Below are 23285 nucleotides of genomic sequence, written 5' to 3' on the forward strand. Positions count from 1 at the left end.
TGAGATGCATTCCAACGACGAGATCTTCATAATTTTTGTCTCCGACGACGGAATCTTCATCCTTAGATTATCCGGCGACGGAATCTTCAACAATGATATTCTTGACGATGGAATTTTTATCACAAGTTTTAAGAGATTTGGGCAAATCACTCCAACTTTAGGAGCATTTCTTTATGAAGAAGAGAAACACACTAAATGGTTGGGATTGAATTCCGTGAATAACCATTCTTCTACCGATTTAATCGGTTCTTATTCATGCTTGTATTCGTCATGTTCCGTTAATCCTTCTCTTTCTCTTGACGGATTTTTCGGTATTGTACTTGTATGACATGTTCTTGTTACTTTATATTCTCTAATTTTTCATTTTAAACCCAATGTAACCTTGAATTTCTATTAATAATTAGGTTCCTTTGTTATCAAAAAATAAAAAAAAACTTAGAATAACGGAGGGCTTTTATGGAACAAATAAAATCGCAGCTGGTTTTTGCCATTCCAAGTTGCAACCTCCCTTTCCCGTTTGCTGCTGCGGCTCTAGCTTTTTTTAGTGCGACCCATCCAAAAACACCAAAATACAACAAAATTTCCATTGGGCCCCACGTAATTTAACATATTAAAGCCCCACTTAATTTAACATATTAAAATTAGTCCCCACATCTTTCACCTTATTTACTCATCACTCCTTCTCCTCCTCCTCTTATATATATGAACCTTCCTTCTCCTTTCTTCCTCACCACCATCACAATCTTTGCAACTCTCTATCTCTCTCTCTCTAAAAGCCCTTTTCTGCAACTCCGTTATTCTCTCTCTAGAAGCCCATTTCTTCTGTAGTTCACTTCTTTTTTACAAAAATGGCAAAAGGATTAACAAAGCTGAAATCGGTAATGAAGAAATGGCAATCATTTGGCAAAAGATCATCAAACGGAAGCTCAATAGCACATAACTCATCACTATCATCTTCAATATCTTCATCATCATCCGATGATCAACATCAAATGTATATGGCTCAAGGAGAAGGTGATCTTCACCCAGTTTACGTTGGAAAATCAAGACGCCGTTATCTTATTAGTTCGGAAATTATTGAGAATCCGTTAGTTAAAGAGCTAGTGGACCGTTCAAGTGGGTCAGATTCTTTTACAGTTGGTTGTGAAGTGGTTTTGTTTGAGCATTTACTGTGGATGCTGCAAAATGCTGACCCTCAGCCTGAATCTCTTGATGAATTTGTTGATTTCTATGCTTGTTAATTAATCATCATGATCTTGATGATCAATGGTGATTGATTCATGAAGATGAGTTTTTGTGTATTTGCAGTGATACACATTATAAAAAAGAAGTTTGTAAATTTTATTTTTATTATTTGAGGTTTAATTAAGAACATGTAGGAAAATGAAATGTAGAGAGGATTAAGATTAGCTTGCGGGTTTAAATATCCCAATATACATAATCTTTGCTTAGTTCAAAGGGGGCACTATAGGGTTTTGGTATTAATGTTAAATCCTTGTTCTGTCAAATTAAAAGAAATTTATATTTACATATATGAAAATCATTTATTTTTCTAATTTTGTACTCTCTCCATTTTAAAATAATAAGCTGGTTTTTGTGTAATTTATATATGATATTGACCTTTTTTTTTTCTAAATGGAGGTAGTATTATCTTTAGATTATTTATTAGTGGTAGTGAAATAATGTTTTTGCTTTTCCAATTTGTAAATATGAATTTCCCGTTCGTGTGTATTTATAATTCTATGTTGTTTTAAATATGTGAAAAAAAAAGACTATGTATTGACTCAAGCAAAACTAGGCGGGCATATATTTGCCTAATGATCGGATATGACAAGCACATCTGAGCAATGCTAGCTGTTATAGGAGTTATAAAATTACATACAGTTGAACAATTGTTTTTAGTTATACTTGTTATGGAGTTTGGTAATCCCAATAACAACAAAATTGAGTATGAAATCAAGAAGGTTTTGAAAAAGATCGCTTTTACGGAAATTGTTTTACAAGAATAATATGTGGTGCACATGTAATATTGAAGCGCAATGTCTTGTGTTACCCTTATCTAAGAGATGGGAGCCCACCCGTCGTTCTTTTTATTTATCTATTTTGGAGTGAATGGATTGTGTGTGAAATTATTTTTTATGATAAATCAATTTTTCACCACATTTTTTGGGGGTAAGACTCAAAAGCAGGTAATTTTGGTTTTTTGCATTAAGAATTTAAGTTCAAAAATTCACCACCATCTTAAATTTTGTTAATCAAGTTCTGAGAAAAAGTTATGATTTTTTCCTAACCGAAAATCAAACAATACTTCACAGAGTATTATCCCATAACATCAATAGGCTTCTTTTTATCATGCTCCCACCGTCCCACTTTAATTGCATAAATACGTTCTTTATAACAAAAATGTATCAAAAGATCTCCATATTTTTGCATAAAATTTCATGATTATCAAAAAGGAACTAAGAACTAGGAAGCAAAAACTAGTAGTATCTTAAATAAATAATTTGGGAGATTGAGGGTTTATGCAGTGATAATTTCATTCATAAATATTTCCACAAAATCATGTTTAAGCAACTAATTTTCCTGGGATTTTTATGGGCGACTCTAAAAGAATTAGAGCGACAAATAAAAGAAATTAGGACAAGAAGACGTAAAACAAACCCACCCGATTCCACATATTTTTCGTAATAATGAATTTATCTTTGATTAATTAATGCAAATTGGAACATATAATGATGACTCTATTATGTTTATTAGTTGCCCCTAATTTTTTTTAAATCCCCCCTAAATATACCAGGTAATTTGGGCCTGAGGAGGGAGTTCAATTTTTCTCTATCAACTTAGAAATTTATACTTTATAAGCGCCGGTGCATTAACAATCGAGATACTTCCCTCCTTTCTCACTTAATAAGACCATTATAAAAATCACACGATCTAAAATAAGCTTTGATTCTCCTAATCAATAATTCATAGATAATCAATAATGAGATTTCTTACAATGATTAAAGCTTCAATATTATTCGTAGGATATATTAGAGTATATCGGCAGTACATAAATAGGCGAAGTTATCATACGTAAAAGGACTGAGGAAACCATACAGTCAAAGAGACACGTACACAAAAGGGGATCAAGTAAGTTTACAAGATCCTATTCTGAAGCTAGATATGTATTACCAGTCAAGATGATTAGATTGTAATTATCCTCTAGGTTTGTTTAATCATCCTATTATAACTATAAATAGGATCATCTTATCTACCGATGATCATAATATAACTCATCCGTTTGGGGTTTTTTCAGCGGACGTAGGCGTTAGTGGCAAACCACTTTAATCTTTGTGTTATTCTTAACTCTGATCTTTTTTCTTACCAAAAATCTAATATGGTACAAAGCAGGAAAGATCAAAAAAAATAATCTTGACCAATATTTCTTCCGCTTCGATTTTCTTTTTCCCAATTTTTGTTCTCTCATGACAGACCTCATTGGTTTGATGTCATCACACAGATGTGTTTGCTATCTCGTTTTTCATCATCATTTGTTTAGTATGAGTAAACGAAAAGAACAAACTTTGTCTTCATTAGCAACAAGTTATCACTATCACTGATTGTCAAATTTTCGAAGATTGATCTTCACAAATATTCTGGATTTTATTTTTGGATTTCATATCACATACGCTAACCCGTTAATTATCTAAGTCATTGTTGACTGAAATTATGTTGGCAGCCAACATATCAAAGAATTTAATTCTCTTTTATCGAATTTTGTTTCTCTTCATCAACAAATATGTTGCTCATTATCTTCTTTTTAAGATCAGCAAATAGGTTGCTAATTATCTGATACATATCTGTTATAATCCATTGATTTTCATGGACTTTAAACTGTTACCTTAACAGGCAATTAGATTAATCACACAGTATGGTCTTGATCCCATTTTTATTTCAAAAATAGACTTAATATTCCATTTTTGGAGTTCATATTCTTACGGGTAATCCTAGTTGCTTAGTTATCTTTCACATCATTTAAATCTCGAAAACGATAAGTTTTCAAGTATCTTCCCAAATCGGGAGATCTCATTCCGAATATATATGGAATATATTGCATATCTTTGAAATCTTTTATATTTCTGCACTACACCCTTTTTCGTGATTAGCAACAGCATGTTTCAGTTGTAAAGTGGGGTTGCAACAGTTTCAATCGGTTACGAAAGTCGATGTTGCAAATTTTCGCAACCGCTCATAAACTGTTGTGAATTTTCGGTTGCAATAGTTTCAAACTGTTGCAATGTAAAATTGTCGCAACAGTTGCGAAATTAGGAGGTCGCAACAGTTTGGAACAGTTATGAAATCCAGAGGTCGCAACAACATGTTGCAGTTGCGAATTTTTTACAACATAAAAAAAATAGTGCAGGTTTTGGCCGGTCAAAACCAAGTCAAATTTAGTGTTCCATGTAACAAAATCAGCTTAAAGCAGAGTTTCCTTGCAATTTTTTCAGCAAGTATTACTGTGGAAATTCACTGAAATGCTTCAGCTTTTAGAGTCAAAACAAACATGCATAAATTTCTGCACCACATAATTGTTTATTATTGAACAAAAAAATCTTCCAATTCTAAAAGAGAAGGCATACATGGGTTTGATCTTCAGTTTATAAGGAATGAGAAAGGATGTAACTAATAGCAAACATAGAGTTATCTCCTAAATTGTTTTGCTTTCAAACAATGACAAGTAACAGCCAAATAAAGAAATCTCAGTAGAGAAACATACGGGTGAACAGGGAGGGAGTGTTATAGTCCATTTTCCAGTTGAGATTCCCTCCTAACTCTCAATTATACAAAGGAATCATCCATACTTTATCAATATGAGATTCCCTCCCAACTACTTGTAGACTTCGAGGACCACAAAGATTGCAGCTGCTTGTCCACCTTCCGCAGTATGTTCCTTTTCCAATTCATGGAAAACAATTCAAAAAGATAGTCAATTCCAAATAACCAAACCAAATGAGAGCATTACATCTAAAAAGATGCATCAACTTTGTTTTTGTCAACAACAACGAAACCAAGTTTTTGAGAATGATTCAAACAAGTTCCGAAAAAGTGTTATGATTGCACCCCATCTATATAGTGACCAACACAGATATGAAAAATAGGGTACCATTACTTGATAAAGTAAGATTCAGTAGTCACTTTATTTCTGAATACTAGTCAACAAATGTCCATCTCGTGACTTTATTAGTTAAATTCTCGCATGCTCAACAGATTAGGTTAGAGACCGAAAAAATTTTCTTAGTCACACACACACACACACACAAGAGACTTAGCAATTAGCATCAATATCTGACTCCAGAAGTTCACCAAAAGTGCCACTTAAGGTTGAAAATATCCCAGACCTCGCAAGAACCTTGACAACCCATTTATTAGTGAAAAGTCTAGGGACTTCGGACAAACCCCAAGGAACGTGGATTCATTTACTACCTCAAATGCTATTAGAGAATGAATGCACAATCAAGAGATGTTGTGATGATCATTACCTTCTTTTGTTAGAACAGAGGAGTCGGGAGATGAGGGCACAAGCACCATGTTTGTGCGCGACCTCTTTGACCTGGGTACTGGAAGGGGATTCAATGAAGGGGGAGACAAAACAGGTTCAACTTTCCATGGAGACACTCGTTCAGGACGAGGAACGAAAGAAGTTTCATCCCAGCCAACCTAAAAAATGAAACCGAATAAGTATCTTCAGTGCTAAATCTTGTTACAATCATAAAAATAAGCCAAAATACCAAAAGAATATTTAAATTAAATACTACCTTGAGGCATCTCCATTTTGATCCATTCCACCTGTTTGGATCAGCATCACCAGTTACAACAATAGTGCCTGTAAACGGTAAACCTGTTGTGAATGAAAAATAGATGAGCATTAGAAATACGGAAGATTGGTAGAAGTATGCTGTCATCCTGGAAATAAGTAAGTATATAGACAAAAAAATGTACCTTTGCTCTGGAGATTCTTCTCCTTCGAATCTCATTTTGAATCTCATTCCAATCGAGTGGTTTTCTTCACGGACTCCATATATTGACCATATGGAACAATAAACTCTTTCGGGCTTGTCCTATAATAGAGATTGGAGGAATATCCTATATTAAGTATGTAAACACAAAAATAAATGTAGAATGTACTTATTTGTTATTTCTCTAACTCAAATATAATTTAGGATAAATGTGTTATCCAAACGACACACCTAGGTTTGTAATAGACAGTGAACATAGTTCCTGTCGAGACAACATGCCATGTGGTTGCAAGAACACCAAGGTGCATGTTGTGGCTAGATATGACTGAAGACAGAATATTACCCTGTTGTCGCATTGCACGGCGTACACCGACACGAAGTTACCCATTTTCACCTTTGGAAACAACACATTAGCTCTGTATCGTATAGAAAACAAAGATCGTTTGAAGATATAAAATTGAGGTCATCAAAAATATAAGATACCTTAGAAATATAAATGCATCCCCAGCAACAAGCCTTTTGGAGCTAAGACACTCCAACCACTTAGGAGCAGATTCCTTCTAGGTTGACCTGGCCATTTCATGATGATGATTAACTATGGAAACAGAACCATGTTGATAAGTAGAGAGATCACTTTCATAAATGCAACATGCAATAATACTCGTACAAAAATAAAAACTGTCAATAATCTTAAGATCAAATATATCCAACTGTATTGAAACCTAGCACAAACATAAATCCACTAATGCGAATGGAATTATGCATCCTAAAGATGTGGCGAAACCTCCATTCATTTCCATGCAAATCCTTGGAAATCAATTCTTGAGTAGGAAGTTGTCGGCTCATATCCTTTAAAAAATCGAAAAAAAAAAACAAAATCAAAAGGCCTCTCAAAACACAAATACTCATAAAAAGGAACAACACAATCATTATAATATCCTTACCAGTGGAGGTAGACATTAATCTGCATGCCGTCTCAAACAGAAAAAACCCCATGTGTGCTTGTACCAAAAGCAGTCAAAGTCTTACAAAATGAATGCACAAGAGGACGAGGAGAGGACTGCGGAACATTTTCCTTCTCCATCAAATTTTCATCCTGTTGGTAGTGAAGAGAAACACATCACATAAAATTAAATTCCTAATTCAGAAAATTCTTTCAACCAAAACCTAATAATAAAAGAGAGAAAACATACATTTCCCTCTGGCAACAAAGTCACTTATGCAAATACCTCATCAGTATCTGCCTCAGCCTAAAGACACACAAAAGTCAAAAATAGAAAATCATCAGCACCATTACAGAAAACCCCCTAAAACCCTAATTACACGTCATGAATTGAGAGTTTACCTTCAATTGTACATTGATTACTCGAAAAAGGATTTTCGCTGGAAGATCATAAACCGGCATCTGCTGATCAGCTACTTGATTCGTAGACGCTTCAACCTAAATTTCATAATAAATCAGATATTCCACTAATTTCTTATCGACAAATTATAAATCAAATGAATTTTGAAGAAAAATTTAACTAAAAATATTGAAGTACAAAGTAATAACCTGTTCAATATGACCTTGAGTAAAACAGAAAATTAGGTCACCTTCACGAGGAAGATTAACTAACGGACCGGCACAAGCATGCCATGGCTCTGAGTACAGTGCATCTTCATCACAATCTGTGAAACATATTGACAGGCTAGTTACCCTACAAAATTTAATGTCAACATCAATTGGAAGTGGAAACATACTATAGACCATATTTCATCTAATATCAACAGTTGAGATCTCAAATATGCATGATATATGTCCAGAGTTACCCAATATGTATGCATATAGAACTTAGACCACCATATTTAAAAACTAGACCGTATACATACCTTATGCCACTTCAGATTATGTGTTCCTTTTTCTTCACCAACAATACTTTCATTTTGATCTGGGTCTTTCAGCAGGCCCTTCTTCCAAAGCATTAAGAGCTCGTTAACATCTTTTACACCATGAACAATGGTTATACCTTGTAAGATATCCATGATCATCATATTCCTCTTCGCTCACAATAAAATCATCCATCTCGTCCTCCTCTAAGTTAACTACTTCTTATTCGTCGTCAACAACATTCTCGATATGTTGAGCTGAAAAAAAATTGAATAACATTTTAGATTAGTCGGTATCAAGCTGAAAACAAAAAAAAAGAAAGAAAAATGCAAGGAAAAAATACAACTCTCCAAAACAAATAAGATAACATTACCTTCCTTGTAATCAAATGAACTGTTCTTGAGCTTTTCCTCGGCACTTCTTCCCTTATGACCACTTGTATCTGCTCCATCATTGTCATATAAACCAGTATGATCGTCCAGATCATTATCCCTCCCAGCTTTCTTCAGTTGCTTGAATTTTTGCCTCCTTAATCATATTTCCAAGCATGCATTATCATCAAATTCTGTCTTCAACCAAGTACTTATTCAAAGATATAAACAAATACTAGGTCAAGAACAAGAATACTCACTGGTACAGGACAGTGAAAGCCCACATTGTTATCATGCACTAACTCAATAATTTTATGTCAACATCAATTGTAACAGACCAAAGAATTACAATTTATGAATTAAAACAAAGTAACAGTGATGGATGTGAATGATCTCAATTGAACACATGGAACTGACAAAAAATCAATACCTCATCAAAAATCCAAGGTCCTGGTTCGTTTTGACTCATGATCAGAATCACCTTCCAGGTAATCTTTAGAATGGTTATCAGTTAGTGAAGTTCTAGGGTGCTTCAACATTGCATCTATCACAACGCATTGAACATAACACAAGGGTTAATAACCATCTCTGTTTACAGAGATGCAACCGTATACAACTAACACTTTCAAATTCTAACATACTCAAATTCGTACTCGATACAAAGTCAAACGCCAATGCGGAGAAGTTTTTACTCGGCAGTACAGTGTCAAACTTTAATACTCCCATATTCAAACTACTAAAATAAAACTCCAGAGAGAGAAAAAAATGATGATTAAAGTAATGGCTGAATCTAGTAACTTTAGACAATCAAATAATGTAAAAGACGTGATTTATAACCTTTTAAAAAGTGTGTCTGAGGCATAGCATAAACAACAACCACATGAATAGTATATTCAACTACAAACTCCCCAAGCACCAATCCCATGACTTCCATAGTAACCCCAGCTCTTCCTGTAATAAAATCAAAATCAATTTGAATTTCAATAAACCCTAATTTAAAAACAAAAAATAGAACAATAATGAACTATACCAAAAACCCATTACAACTCTACAAATCTAAAATTTATGAGATGACAAAACCATAATTTTAGAAAAGAAAGCAGAATCTGAGATTTGTTAGTCTAATCCCTAATAAGTTATTTCTCAGAATGAAAAAACTTACTGATTATCATTATCGACATCATCATCAGTGTGTGTGTATAATGATCGATTATTATGGAACCTCAAAAAAAGAAGAAGAAGTTAACCCTAAGAGAAGAGAACGAGAGATAAAAGACAATGAAGAAAAGAAAAATGAGATTTCTTTTAGACTTTTAGTCTAAATATGGGTCAGTTTTGAAGCTGACTGAGCATCTGAACAAGCTGAAACCGAGTCAGCTTACAATGTAGGAAGCCACTCTCACGAGTCGCACGAGTACAACTCCAATCTGTTGCGAATCGTAACAAAATCTAACAGTTGCAAGTTTTGTAACGAGAGTAAACTGTTACGAATTATTCGCAACTAAAAATTCGCAACAGGGACAAAGTTGTTGCGAAATCTAGTTACTAATGAAGAAAAATGGTGTAGTGCTGGTTTTCTTATTCAAACCCAGTAATTTGTCACTTTGAGTTGTCAAGCAGATTTTATTGAATCTGTTGCCATATTGGAAATTGATGTTATTTCCAAAATCGTTTTCTTATTCAAAATATACGTTCAGTATATCTTATCAATTGATGTTTCTTCTCTAATTTTTTTTTCATGCGAAAGTATATTATCATTTGTATTAGCTTTTATCTATAAATATTTCTATATAGGTGTGTGTTTTCATGATCTATACACACCCCTTCGGGATTAGTTATGACGAATCCTTGAATAATTATGGTTTTATTTTGAATCCATAATTCAACTCCACTAATTTCGTACTCATCCGTTATATTCTATCTCTAAGATGATATTATAAATGGTGGTCCTCTTGCAATAGGTATTTCTGTGCTTGCAGCTTCATTACTGACAAACTCAAATCTATTTGTTTCAAAGTTGTTTATGTTAGAAATGTCGAATGTCATTTTTTTACATGGTTTCTCATTCTGGAAACTCTATCTAATATTTTTTCTTCTTTTAAGAAATATCAATTCTGATTGTATGATTCCACCTTCGGATCATGTTATCGCATTTTTTTCGAGATATTTTCAATTCTATCTCGTGATTTTATTTCCTCTTAATTCTTGGTGATGTGTTTTTGTAATACCAGATTACAAACTCGTCGAAAAACAAAAAGGTCTGTATAAGGTATATTGTTACTGTTGTCCAAACAAATTCAGCATCCAGCTATTAAACCACTGAGGATTTGTTACATCCATTACTGTAGTTCGCTTTTGTTCAAGTGTTGATGTGATCGACAACTAAATGAATATGAAGAGCGACTGTGAAGTCCCTATAGATGGATAGCATAAGATAATAAAGATCATACATTTTGTAATCATCTTCTTTAATTCGACAACAGTTCAAGTTGAACACTTCAATCTCCCCGCGTCCAACTTGGAGGGGGGTAGATTATATCAGTAGTCATACATAGAAGGACTGAGTCAACCATGCAGACAAAGAGACACGTGCACAAAAGGGGATCAAGTCAGTTTGCAAGATCCTATTCTCAAGCTAGATATGTATTACCAGTCAAGATGATTACATTGTAATTATCCTCTAGGTTTGTTTAATCATCCTATGATCACTAAATAGGATCTTCTAGTGTAAATATATCTTATCCCAGTATCTACTGATGATCATAATATAATATAATTCACCCCTTTGGAGTTTTGTCAGTGGACGTAGGCGTTAGTGCCGAACCACTTTAATCTTTTTCTGCTTCTTAACTCTGATCCTTTATCTTATTATAAATATAATAGGATATGTGTGTGTTTTCTTGTGTAAAGCTCTGAAGTTGTGAGTATAGAAGACAAACATTCTATTATGGTCAATGCCAAACATTTTTGTTATATAGTCACTTGATAGGATTATCAACGAGATGTATGGTCCATAAAAGGCTAGTCATGTGCGAGTCATTTTATATCTATTATATCTATATTTAAATAACGACCAAGTTTTCATAAATCGATGATTGATTATGGTAATTAAAAAAAATATCGATTTTGATTTTTGTTTTTAAAACTAGAGAAGAAAAGAATATGTTTAAGTTTAAAGGTGTTTTTGAATTTTGATTTTAGGATTTTAAGGGTAAGGACACTTTAGTAATTTAGATCATTTAAGGATATATAAGTAATTAGCACTACCCTTTAGACACCCCTTATAAAGAACGCACAATTAGGGGATATGAATTAATATCCCCATCTGACATTTCCTGCTAAGGGTTGATTTTTGGATATAGAAATACTAAATATCCTTTAGTATTTTAACTTATTTTCTTCTCCTTCTCATTTCCTTTTCTTCTCTTCTCCTTCTCTGCTGGTTCCTCTCTTTGATTTTCATTTTCTTCATCAGCGATTTCAACACGATTTCATCGTTGTATCAAAAGATTCTTTGGCGATTAATTTATTATATAAATATACCTCCTTGAAAGAAACCTAATCATCGACTTGTTTTAAAAGAATTTGTTTATGTTAAGAATAAAAAATTGTAACTGTAAATTTTCAGTTTTAGTTAATACCGATATTGTATTCATCATGAATACCATTCCGATATCTAGTACCGGCATGGCTAGGATGAATACCATGCCGATATCTTGTGCCGACATGGTTTTTAGGATGAATATTATTCCAATATCTTGTGTAGGCATGGTTTTTAAGATGAATACCTTGCCGATGTCTTGATAGCTCTGAAAGTATGTCCCAAAATTTGTTTGTGCCGTCATGGTCGATTTCCAAGTGTACCGTGCCGATTTTAGGACAAATACATATAGAAAATATTGCATCATGTGCCGGCATGCTCGATAATGATATTTATATGTCGGCAGTGAACTTACAATTTCATAATTGGGGGATATTGTGTATCGGCATGGTGAAAGTATGAATACCATGGCGGTGTTATCCCTGCTGGCATAGTATTTATACTTTTACCATGTTTTCACTAAGTTTTTCAGGCGCAACAATGGCGAATTCAATGGGAAATAAAATCAAATTTCAATACATTAATAATACATGTATATGAGTAATTGGAGCACTTATATGTTCAACTTGTTTACTTTCCTGGGTTGGTTCTTCACCTAAACCTTCATAATCATAAACATCTTGATTTGATGTTGTTGCATCAACAAATTCAATGATAATGATTTATTCTAATGATTATCGAACTAATCTATTAACTTAACTAATTATATTTAACCAATAAACATAACTAGTAAGGGGTAGATTATGAATTATATAAATTATCCGGATAGGGGGTGGTCTTGATTTACTATTTAAATCATGTGTTTTGTCTTTTTCCTGTATCCCCCGATTAATAAAAGTATCCCCAATTGGGTATTCCTTATAAACCCACCTTAAAATGAGGTAATAATAAAAAAGTATGGCCCATAATATAGAACGATTTTTTGGAAACCCGCCTTTTTTGGGAGGACCATTTTTTTATAAGGCCATCTACCTTATACTTATAAGGGATGTCCTAAAGTGTAGACTTTACTAATTTTCCCTTAACCCTAATTAAGATTGTAACTAAGCTAATAACTACCAAAATATAAATTTAACCTAATCTAATCTAATAACAAAAATATTAAAATTAGACCCTATCCTAGCCGCACAAACAGGTTTTGGGAGAACTTTTTTTTCTTTTCTTCTTCTTCTTCCTTTTTTAACATCGTCTTCATCGATTAATCGTCGATTCATAAAATTTTCATCGTCGATTAATCAATCAAGTATAAGAATGGTTCTTCGAAAGCAAACCAAAATACTCCCAGGAAAAGGTCCCCAATTAGGACATCTAGCAAATCTCACAAGTGAAATTGAGAAACAAGTGCAGCCGGAAGGTGAAGTCATAATCGGGCATCAAAGACGCAAGAGGAACCCTGATTATGCCATGGACCTAACCGCAGGTTTTTTCCAACAAACCAATTAATTTTAATTTGATTTTGATTGCTTCAATTGAATAGAAATCATCAAAATAGGGTTCCAAATGGAAGATACGGTATGTTGTTCGGTTAGTAGAAATTTTGAGAAAACTTATTTTTGTAACAGAACTTCCTGAAAGGAAGAACAGTTTGGTTAAAATTAGGTTACCGAACTGGTAGTTCGGTAAGTGTTCAGACTTATCTGTAACCGAACTTTACCTTTGATACAAAAACAAAACTGTTTTTGCTTCGTAATCGAACTTTGGTATTTTGGAGTTTTGATTTAACCAAACTCTTGCCTAATTGCATATATGCATATATATGCGTAGTTTGGTTGGTTCGCAAAAATTTGGTAAGACTGTTTTGGAACCGAACTTTACCGTTATTACAAAAAAAAATTTGTTGAAACTTTATAACCGAACTTCGTTATTTTTCCCACTATGTTGAGTTCGGATTTAACCGAACTTTACTATCAGTGGATATATGTGGAGATTGGTTGATTTGCATTTTTCAAAAAAATGTCTTAGTAACCGAACTCTTTCTTAGTTGCATATATGTGTAGTTCGGTATGTTCGCAAAAAAATTAGACTAACCTAACTCTTCCAAGGTGTTCCGTTTGTTCGCAAAAATCTTATACTAACCGAACTCTTCCCTGAAACACTTTTTTTTCTATAGTTTTCCCATTTTTCTTGAACTTTTGCTACTAACCAAACCTTACGCTGAGAACCCTTATGTTGCGTCTGATTTGGTCAATCAATTATCGGTTAAGCTAATATCTTTTGTTTTCTTGATTAGTGGGAAAGGTAAAAATATCTAACCAACCTTTGGTAAAAGATATAAGAATTCCCACGCCTCGAGACAGAATACACTTAAGTGCCAATAAGCGTAGAACCAAAAATGCTAAGTTTGGAGGTGGGTCATTACCGGGTGATGTCATCCAAGATGATGTCAATAGAGATAATTTTGAAAATGATAATGAAGATATTGTAGAAGAGATGGGCAATCAAGAACATAATCAAGGTGGAGAAGAGGAACCAGCTGAAGAAGAAGAAGAAGGAAATGAGGATGACAATGATGACAGTGAAGAAGATGGGGAAGATGGAGATGAGGATGGAGATAATGAAGATGACGAATCAGAGGAGGACTCGGATGAAGAAGAAGAGGAAGAGGAATAAGGATAAATAGTTTAACAAAAACCTAGAAATACGCCTAAAAAGACTTGTGCTAGATATGCATACATTCCTGATGACAATTTGTGTTTGCCGCCAAAGAACCCAACTTATGGTACTATAAGAGATGAAGGGGAGGTATTGTTTGGCTACAAAAACTCATGGGCTGCCAGGATCTTTGCGACAAAGGAATTGAATCTTAACCATCAATATTTTTCAGTCATTTTATTATATTTTGACATATATTTCTTACAAACTATTAGTATATAATATATGATGTTGTTTTTGTAGGATCATAATATTGCGGTTCGTGTTTTGAAACGTCAGAAGAACAAGAAATAGGATATAGCGAATGAGCGTGATGAGGTCCGGTTGGCAGTATTTGATTGTGTACTATGGAACGCGATACAACATGTGCACCAAAGATTTGATGCTGTCACTGTTTCTGCATTTTCCGAGAGGGTTTATCTAGAGACGGATACCTTTCATCTACCGTTTGGCAAGATGGAAATAACTCCGGATGATTGTCATCGAATCACATGCCTACCAATTATGGGAACAAGTGTTCGAGATGTATACGATCCCTCGATGAGTTATGAACTTCTTGAAAAGTTGGTCGAAAGGTGTCTAGGATGGAGCTCTGACAAGGCACAATGTGAGTTTAGACGAGCTGTTTAAGATCCTAAGAAAGGTGATGAGTATAATGAGTTTGAGGAAGACCGCACGTATAAGAAGAAGTTGAAAAATATCAAGATCAAAGTCTTGTTTGAGGAGTTCGGAAAAATGATTTGGTTTCTCAAGGAAAGTTGATGATGACACCGGATAAGGTTAAGAACCATGTGACTGCTTATTTGTTATATCAACTAGGAACCATTTTCTTCCCCGAAACTTGAGGTCACTTGGTAAATGCCCAGTACCTCCAGCTATTGGACCCCCTTAATGAGGTGAACAACTACTGTTGGGGCACGGCGGTTCTTTCATTCGTTCAATTGGAGCTCAGAAAAGCTTCGAGTCTTAAGACTTTTCAAATTGGAGGCTTATACACCCTTGTTCAGATACCCCGTTAAATTATCCTTTGTGTGTTTCAAGATATATCTGCGAACAAACTGAACTTTGTTGTTGAAAAGTGAATGAATGTGTATTGTTACTAATCATACCGCAAATGTATCATTTATGGCTTCTTCTCATAGGTTTGGGTGTACGACCACTTCCTTAAACTGAAATTTTCTCAGGCTAAGGCTCCTTGGCCTTATGGGAAGCCTACAACTGGTAAATACGAATTTTTGAACTCACAAGACAAGGATAAGAAACAAAGGTGTTGAAGTTGAGGGAGACATTGGATAATGCAACGGTTTAAGATGTGGTTTTCCGTCCATACACCATTTCATCAGATGAAGAGGAAGAAGATGTTGAGGTTGTTGATTTCTCACCTGTCACGGGTTATAATGGACCGTTGTTTCATCCTGGCGGTTGTACAATGTATAATCCTCGAAGTATTGAGACAACTTTCTTGTGTCTAAAGTGTCCCACAAGTGGAAAACTTCAAGGTGAAGAAGCGGGGAACTAAGAACACCATCAAAAATTTTGATCCAAAATATGAACCCGATCCATCAGTGGGCCACTGGAATAACTTTAGGAATTACCGTATGATGATCCAAATGCCGCTGACGAGGGATATATGGAATGGTTTCAAAATATTTCTCATCCTCGTGTAAAAAAACAGAGTCTAATTCACTACACCATATGGTCCGATTTGCAACATTTAGTTTTTTTGGTGTAACGGATATTGACGTTCAGTCCCAAATGCGTAGCTCAAAACCAATAATACGTTGTACTGTATCATAATAATTGGATGAGAAATAAAAAAACTAGGACACGCTTGTCTTTATTAGTATAGTTGAGGACTTAACCGTCTATTGCGACCTTATTATCCCACTATCTTTCTTAATTTCATTTTCCTTATTTTCTTCTCTCTCAAAACTTCGAGTTCTCCGCTTCTCCTCCTCTCATTTTTTTTCGTCTCTTCAAACTGTAAATCTGGATCTGCAAAATTAAACTCAATTGTTCAGAAATTAAAACCCATTACTCCTAAACCCTAATCTCATAAATCAAAATTAACTCAATCCCAATCTTTAAATAACTCAAATCCTAGAAATCGTTTTCTTTATGTGAAGTTAAATGATGGACAATGCTTTATGGAATTTCTCCAAAATCATACGACTATAATCACCCTGACAAACCTAGGCCATGGATATACCTGTATACAGGGCGTGAGATGGAAAGTAGGTTACCCATACACACCAGTTGACGCTATTGCTCAAAGTCTTAAAACTCTCTCCCTAAACGACACTAGGGTTCTTGCAAAAACTGTCACGGACTGGTTTAAGAGCTTTGAAACCCAGTGAGCCAAAAATGCCTTAAACTCCATGTGCACATATTTATAAACCCTATTACCATCTACAATTTACAAAGCGTATAATTTCAAGTTACAGTTATGATCTTACTGAATCAATTTGGATGAGATCCAATTAAGGTACGTTATAAACATGTACGTATCAGGTATGAATCTGTATGCTCAAATCTTGCCCTATTCGATGTACTTGCCGCTTATTTTTAAATTATAATTACATGTTCGTATACCAACAGAGGTATATAATACATAAGTCCGATTTGTACTGTATGGCGTCCGATCAAAAGTAAGGACAGTAGGACTTTGATGTTGAGGCAAGATAATGGCAGGGCATGTGCTAATCCAGACTTGGGTTGTTCTTTGCAGTTGAATTGAGAACCAGAAAGAATTTGGGTTCAGTTTACAATTCTTCCATGTCCAGTCTAGGTCATCACGTTTCAACATATGACATTACAGAGGTCAGTCCCAGTCTTTGTGATCAGTACCAGGTGAATACTCTAGACGGGTTTGATGGTTCAACCCATGTCTTCATTTCAGTCCCCGTAGATCAAGTCCAGTCAACATAATGGAAGACGACTTACCATTTCAGCACTGTAGACAGACGTGTTAGATGGGTCAATACTGGTCCTCCCCATTAGAGTCCCCATTGATCCATTGCAGTCATTCCAATTCTTTTTGACTTGACAAAACCATGTGTATATCCAAATTGTTGCTTTGCTAGATTCATTGTGATTCTGTACACCTTTCTACGTTTTAGCAAATACAGTGTAATCTATAAAAGTGTCTTCCTGCTTGTAATTAGATTTGTATTGATTATTATGTAGATTTTTGAATAGAAAATGAGGAGAAAAGTTGATGTCAAGAAAGTAAGCCACAAATTAGTATGATCTTGAAATACGTAGATCTTATTTTGACTCACCTGTCACTTTGATTGTGTTTGTGGGGGCTGTAAAAACCAAGGTTCGAAAAACGGGTCACGGCCCAGGTCACAGGTACTAGGCGTGACCGTTATAACGTGTTTTGACGGGTGTGAGCACGTTTTGGGTCAAAAACGCGTTATATAGGAATAAAACGCGTTTTTTTGACGTTTTTTTAAAATAACGGGTGTGATAACGGTTAAATAAGAAAAATAAATAATTTGTGATCTGAATTTCCTATGTAACGGTAATTACAACTGTGAAAACGGTTACAACGGGTCTAAATAACGTTGTTACTACGTTTTTTCATTTTTTTTGGTTTAATTTATTTATTTGATTTTTTATTTATTTGTTTATGGGTTTTTAACATACAAATTTATGGATATCTAGTAAAATTCACAACTCTAAGTCTATGACTTATAACAATGCATTGTAGTTATCGTCTACCGACAATATTTATACACGCATACTATCACTATCCACTTGATATGTTCAAGTTGTCACTCGAATAGTTCAATGCATTCCCCAATATTTCAATAATGCATATTCGGATTCAAAAGCAGTCAAAACTTTGTTATCAAATAATACTCCTAGGCTCTTAGCTACTTGCTACAAGACTAACCAACAAGGAATGCAACAGGAAGAGAGTCAGAGACTAGCTAGAGAAAAAGAGAGTGAGAGAGGGAAGTCAGGTAGTCGATTTATCTTTTTCTTTTGCATTTGGAGGTGTGTACAATATATGCTACATGTGGTCTGTACTTTAGAGTTCAGACTCAAAAGTTAAAGAAATAAAACAAACAAAAAAGAGTAGTTGGTTTCATGATCAAAGACATAGCTAGCCTGTGCTTATATACGCATGCAACGAGATTCCAAATGTTTCAAGAATATTTCGATTTGCTAGATATTATGTCTTCTTACCCAAAGGAATGCTTTAAAAGGACAAGAAGAGAATTGAAATGAAATCAATACCTCCGGTTCTCTGGTTCTCTGCTTCTTGCTCAAAGGAATGCTTTACATTTTGAATTTCTCAAATACAAGTTTAAGAGGTAATATTAATTATTTTTTGTAGATTTTTCATTCAATTAGAGATATAATTTATTAATACGTTATTAATTTATTTATTATCGTTTTTTTCTTTCATGATGTTAGAGTAGTGAATATAGATGTTTGAGAAATATCGATGTTTTTTTCTTTCATGATGTTTGAGAAATATTTAAGAAATGTTAAGTGAAGAAATGTTCCATTCTATTAACGTATATTTACTTGTCTGAATTACGTCACTGCATTCTTGCCGGCCTAGATACTGCATATGATGCCATTGTTACCTCTCTTACAACTTCCATGGGAGGCATGAAACTAGAGGATTTTATCACCTATCTTCTCACGTATGAACTTCGTATTGAGAACCAAGCAAAGTCACTGCATTCTCAGCCTGTAGCTAACGTTGCAGCATCCGACCCAACTCGTCCAGCTGCTTCCAGCTTCTCTCGTCCAGCTTCTTCCAATTTTTCACGTCCTCCTACTCGGTCCAGTCCATCTTCGGCCCAGCAATTCTCCTCCCTGTCAAGCCCAGCTCGTCCAGCTGCTTCCAACACTTCGAATCATTCCTCTCTTCTCGGCCCAGCACAGCCTTACAACTCACGCACAGATGTGCGTCTTCCCTATCAACTATGTGGTCGCAAGAATCATGAAGCTAATGACTGTTGGAATCTTTTTGCTCGTTTCGTCCTCCTCGAAGTCAGCCACCTACCTCTGCTCCTCGTGCTTATGCTGCTCAAACTGGTTTGTTATCTACACCTCTGTGGACTCCTGATAGTGGTGCTACAGATCATATAACCAATGATCTTTCTCGTCTCCAATTTTCTAATGAATATACTGGTCCGGATCAAATTCAAATGGGTAATGGCTCTTCTATTCCAATCTCTAATGTTGGATCCTCTGTTTTGGGAACTCCCAACCGTAAGTTGTGGCTTCGTAATGTTCTTCATGCACCAAAAATTTCTCATAATCTTCTGTCTATTTCTCGGTTTACTACTGACAATAATGTCTTATTGATGCCTTTAGTCGCTTTACTTGGATGTTTCATATGTCTCAGAAATCTGATGTCTTTTCAATATTCTTTTTGTTTCAAAAGCATGTTGAAAATCTCTTCAATCGAAAAATCAAAATCTTCCAATCTGACAACGCACTGGAGTATCGAAAACTTACTCCGCATCTTCAACAACTGGGTATTTTTCATCGATTTTCATGTCCACATACTTCTGAACAAAATGGTTTAGTCGAACGACGTCATCGTCATATTCGTGAAACTGGTCTTACAATCCTAAACATGGCTTCTGTACCATCCTCATATTGGTACGACTCTTTTTACATCGCTTGTTTTCTAATGAATCGTGTTCCGTCTACTTCCATTCATAACTCCTCTCCGTATGAACTTCTTTTTGGTCTTTCACCAGATTACACTTTACTTCGGGTGTTTGGTTGCTTGTGCTATCCATACTTACGTCCATATAGATCTCATAAAATGGAGCCTCTTTCTTCTCCTTGTGTTTTTATTGGTTATAGTCCTTCTCAAAAAGGCTATAAGTGTCTTCGTATTCCTACAGGTCGGATTTATGTTAGTCGTCATGTTGTTTTTGATGAGACCACTTTTCCTTTTGCCGCCACAGAACAACCTTCTCCGGCGTCGACGACTTCACAGGTACCTTTTTCTATTCCCTTTTCTTCTCCCGTAAATCTTTCTCTGCCTTCTCTTCTCTCTACTACTTCCGTGCCGTCTTCTTCCCAAGACCAATCATTAGCCGCCAGTCATCATCAGCCGTCAGTAATCATTAGACGCCAGCAATCATCAACTGTCAGTAATCATCAACCGTCAGCAATCATTAATCGCCAGCAGTTCTCCGCCGTCAACAATCATCAGCCACCTCCAGCAATCATTAGCCAACATCGTCAATCATTAGCCGACAGTAATGATGATCCTCAGCCGCCACAACCGCCAACACCAATGATTAGCCAACAAAACCAATCATCAGCTGTCAGCCATAATATTTCTGAGCCGTCACTGCCGCCGACAGTTCCCATTATTATGTCTGATTCAGCCGCCACAGCCCCCACTGAGTTTTCTTCCCAGTTCTTCTTCTGCAGTCTCCGTCTTCTGTCTCTGACACTCATCCAATGGTGACAAGGTCTAAAGCTGGTGTTTTTAAACCAAATTCCAAATATGCATTGGTATGTGATTCTCTTCTCGAACCAACTTGTATTTCACAGGCTCATAAAGATCCCCAGTGGCGTATGTCTTCCGATGATGAGATTAATGCGCTACTTCGGAATGGTACGTGGTCGTTAGTACCATATAATTCTTCTATGAACGTTATTGGATGTAAATGGGTGTTTCGTATTAAACGCAATCCAGATGGTACGATTGCACCTCGAAAATCACGATTAGTTGCAAAAGGCTATAATCAGCAAGAGGGTATTGACTATTCTGAAACATTTAGTCCGGTTGTTAAACCATGTACTATTCGTATTATTCTTACATTGGATTTGTCTTCCAATTGGCCAATTCATCAACTTGATGTGCAAAATGCCTTTTTACATGGAGAACTTCAAGAAGAGGTGTATATGAAACAGCCACCGGGCTACGTAGATTCTCGTTTTTCTACACATGTCTGCAAGTTGCATCGTTCTCTTTATGGTCTCAAACAAGCTCCCCGTGCGTGGTATCACAGGCTTAGTACCTTTTCGTTGCAAATTGGTTTTGTCACTTCGAAGTGCGACTCGTCCTTATTTCTCTATAACGGCTCTCTTGGTACTATTTATTTACTAGTCTATGTGGATGATATTATTGTTACAGGTTCTAACTCTACAAGTATTAAGTCTATCATTGATCGTCTACAACAAGAATTCGCAATCAAAGATCTTGGCTTCTTGTCCTACTTTCTTGGCACTGAAGTAGTTCGTACATCCTCTGGTTTGTTTCTCTCTCAACAAAGGTATGCTCATGATCTCCTTATTCGTGCGAAAATGGATGGTGTTAAGCCTATTCACACTCCACTTAGTACTTCTGGGGACATGTCTTCTGATCACAGTACCTTGTTGACTGATGCTACTGAATATCGTAGTATTGTTGGAGCTTTACAATATTTGACTTTTACTCGTCCGGATCTAGCATATGCTGTTAATAAGGTTTGTCAATTTATGCATGCACCCACTGAGTTTCACTAGGGCTTAGTAAAGCGTATACTTCGTTATCTTAAAGAAACATCTACGTTTGGTATTTTTCTTCAGCCGTCTTCTTCTCTACTGTTATCCTTTAGCGCATATACTGATTCCGATCGGGCTGGTTCTCTTGAAGATCGACGTTCAACCAGTGGTTATTGTGTATTCTTGGGTGGTAATATTATATCTTGGAGTGCTCGTAAACAGAAAACCATGTCACGTTCTAGTACTGAAGCAGAATATAGAGGTCTTGCTATTGCTACTGCTGAAATTATGTGGATTCAATCACTTCTATCCGAACTTCATGTTTCTACTCAATCACCTCCAGTTCTATGGTGTGATAATCTTGGTGCCACATATCTTACTGTTAATCCTATATTTCATGTAAGGACGAAACACATTGAGATTGATTACCATTTTGTGCGTGATCAGGTTGCTTTGAAATTTCTTGATGTTCGGTTTATATCTTCTAAGGATCAAATTGCCGACATTTTTACAAAATCTTTGTCTAAAGATCGGTTTTCTCTATTAAGGTTCAAGCTAACGGTTCAAGATCACCCATTACGCTTGCGGGAGGGTGTTAAGGCATACAATACGTGTGTGTTTCCTAACACACGTATATCTTGTTAAGGAAGTCTTTTGTATTTTTAGGAAACTATTCTAGGTTTGGAAGTCTTTTGTATTTTAGGAAATTGTTCTAGTTTTGGAATTCATCCTATCTTGGAGTTCAAGGAAGAGTTAGTATATATATATGTATCTTGTAAAGATCAATTGTACACACAAGTTATATCAATAAAACGTCTTCTATTCAAGTTCGTGTTCTCCTCTTATAGTTGTGTTCTCTCCCAAACAATACGTGTTCTAGCTGTCATGTATCGCGATACGCACATCTACTTTTATATAGACGCTAAAAAGGAAAAGTCGGATGTATTTTTTGTTATCACGGCCGCTATTACCGTTTTTACTGAACTATCTGAAAAATATTTTATTCTGAGCTATTAAATAAAAAGAACTGATTTTTGCTAGAAAACGATCATGCTCACCATCCGTGTTTAAACCTGTTTTTCAAATTTCAAACATCGAGTTTGATAGTTTTTTTGTCAAGTTATTCATTATATTTGCGGTGGTGCTATTCGGTTCCGTTATATTTGTAATAGGGAGATGAATAGCATTTCCGTTATATTTGTAAGAAAACATTAAAATTAATTATTGATGAATCAATTAATTGAAGAGATACATGATATCTATCTAATGATCAACTGTCTGACAAATAATCTACAGAGACTGATGTCATTGAA

The 23285-nt window shown here is 35.3% G+C and overlaps 1 protein-coding gene and 1 pseudogene across 1 annotated transcript; one reads left to right on the forward strand and one right to left on the reverse strand.

Moving 5' to 3' along the window:
• Positions 1–737: 737 nt before the first annotated feature.
• LOC113325940 (auxin-responsive protein SAUR78-like) lies at positions 738–1374 on the forward strand. The gene has a single exon (XM_026573769.1). The coding sequence runs from the start codon at positions 849–851 to the stop codon at positions 1239–1241; it is 393 nt and encodes a 130-aa protein (XP_026429554.1). The 5' UTR covers positions 738–848; the 3' UTR covers positions 1242–1374.
• A 3934-nt stretch (positions 1375–5308) lies between these two features.
• LOC113326364 lies at positions 5309–8061 on the reverse strand (annotated as a pseudogene).
• Between the last annotated feature and the right edge of the window lie 15224 nt (positions 8062–23285).

This window comes from Papaver somniferum, unplaced genomic scaffold (assembly GCF_003573695.1).
Source record: "Papaver somniferum cultivar HN1 unplaced genomic scaffold, ASM357369v1 unplaced-scaffold_10, whole genome shotgun sequence".
Classification (NCBI taxonomy): Eukaryota; Viridiplantae; Streptophyta; class Magnoliopsida; order Ranunculales; family Papaveraceae; genus Papaver; species Papaver somniferum.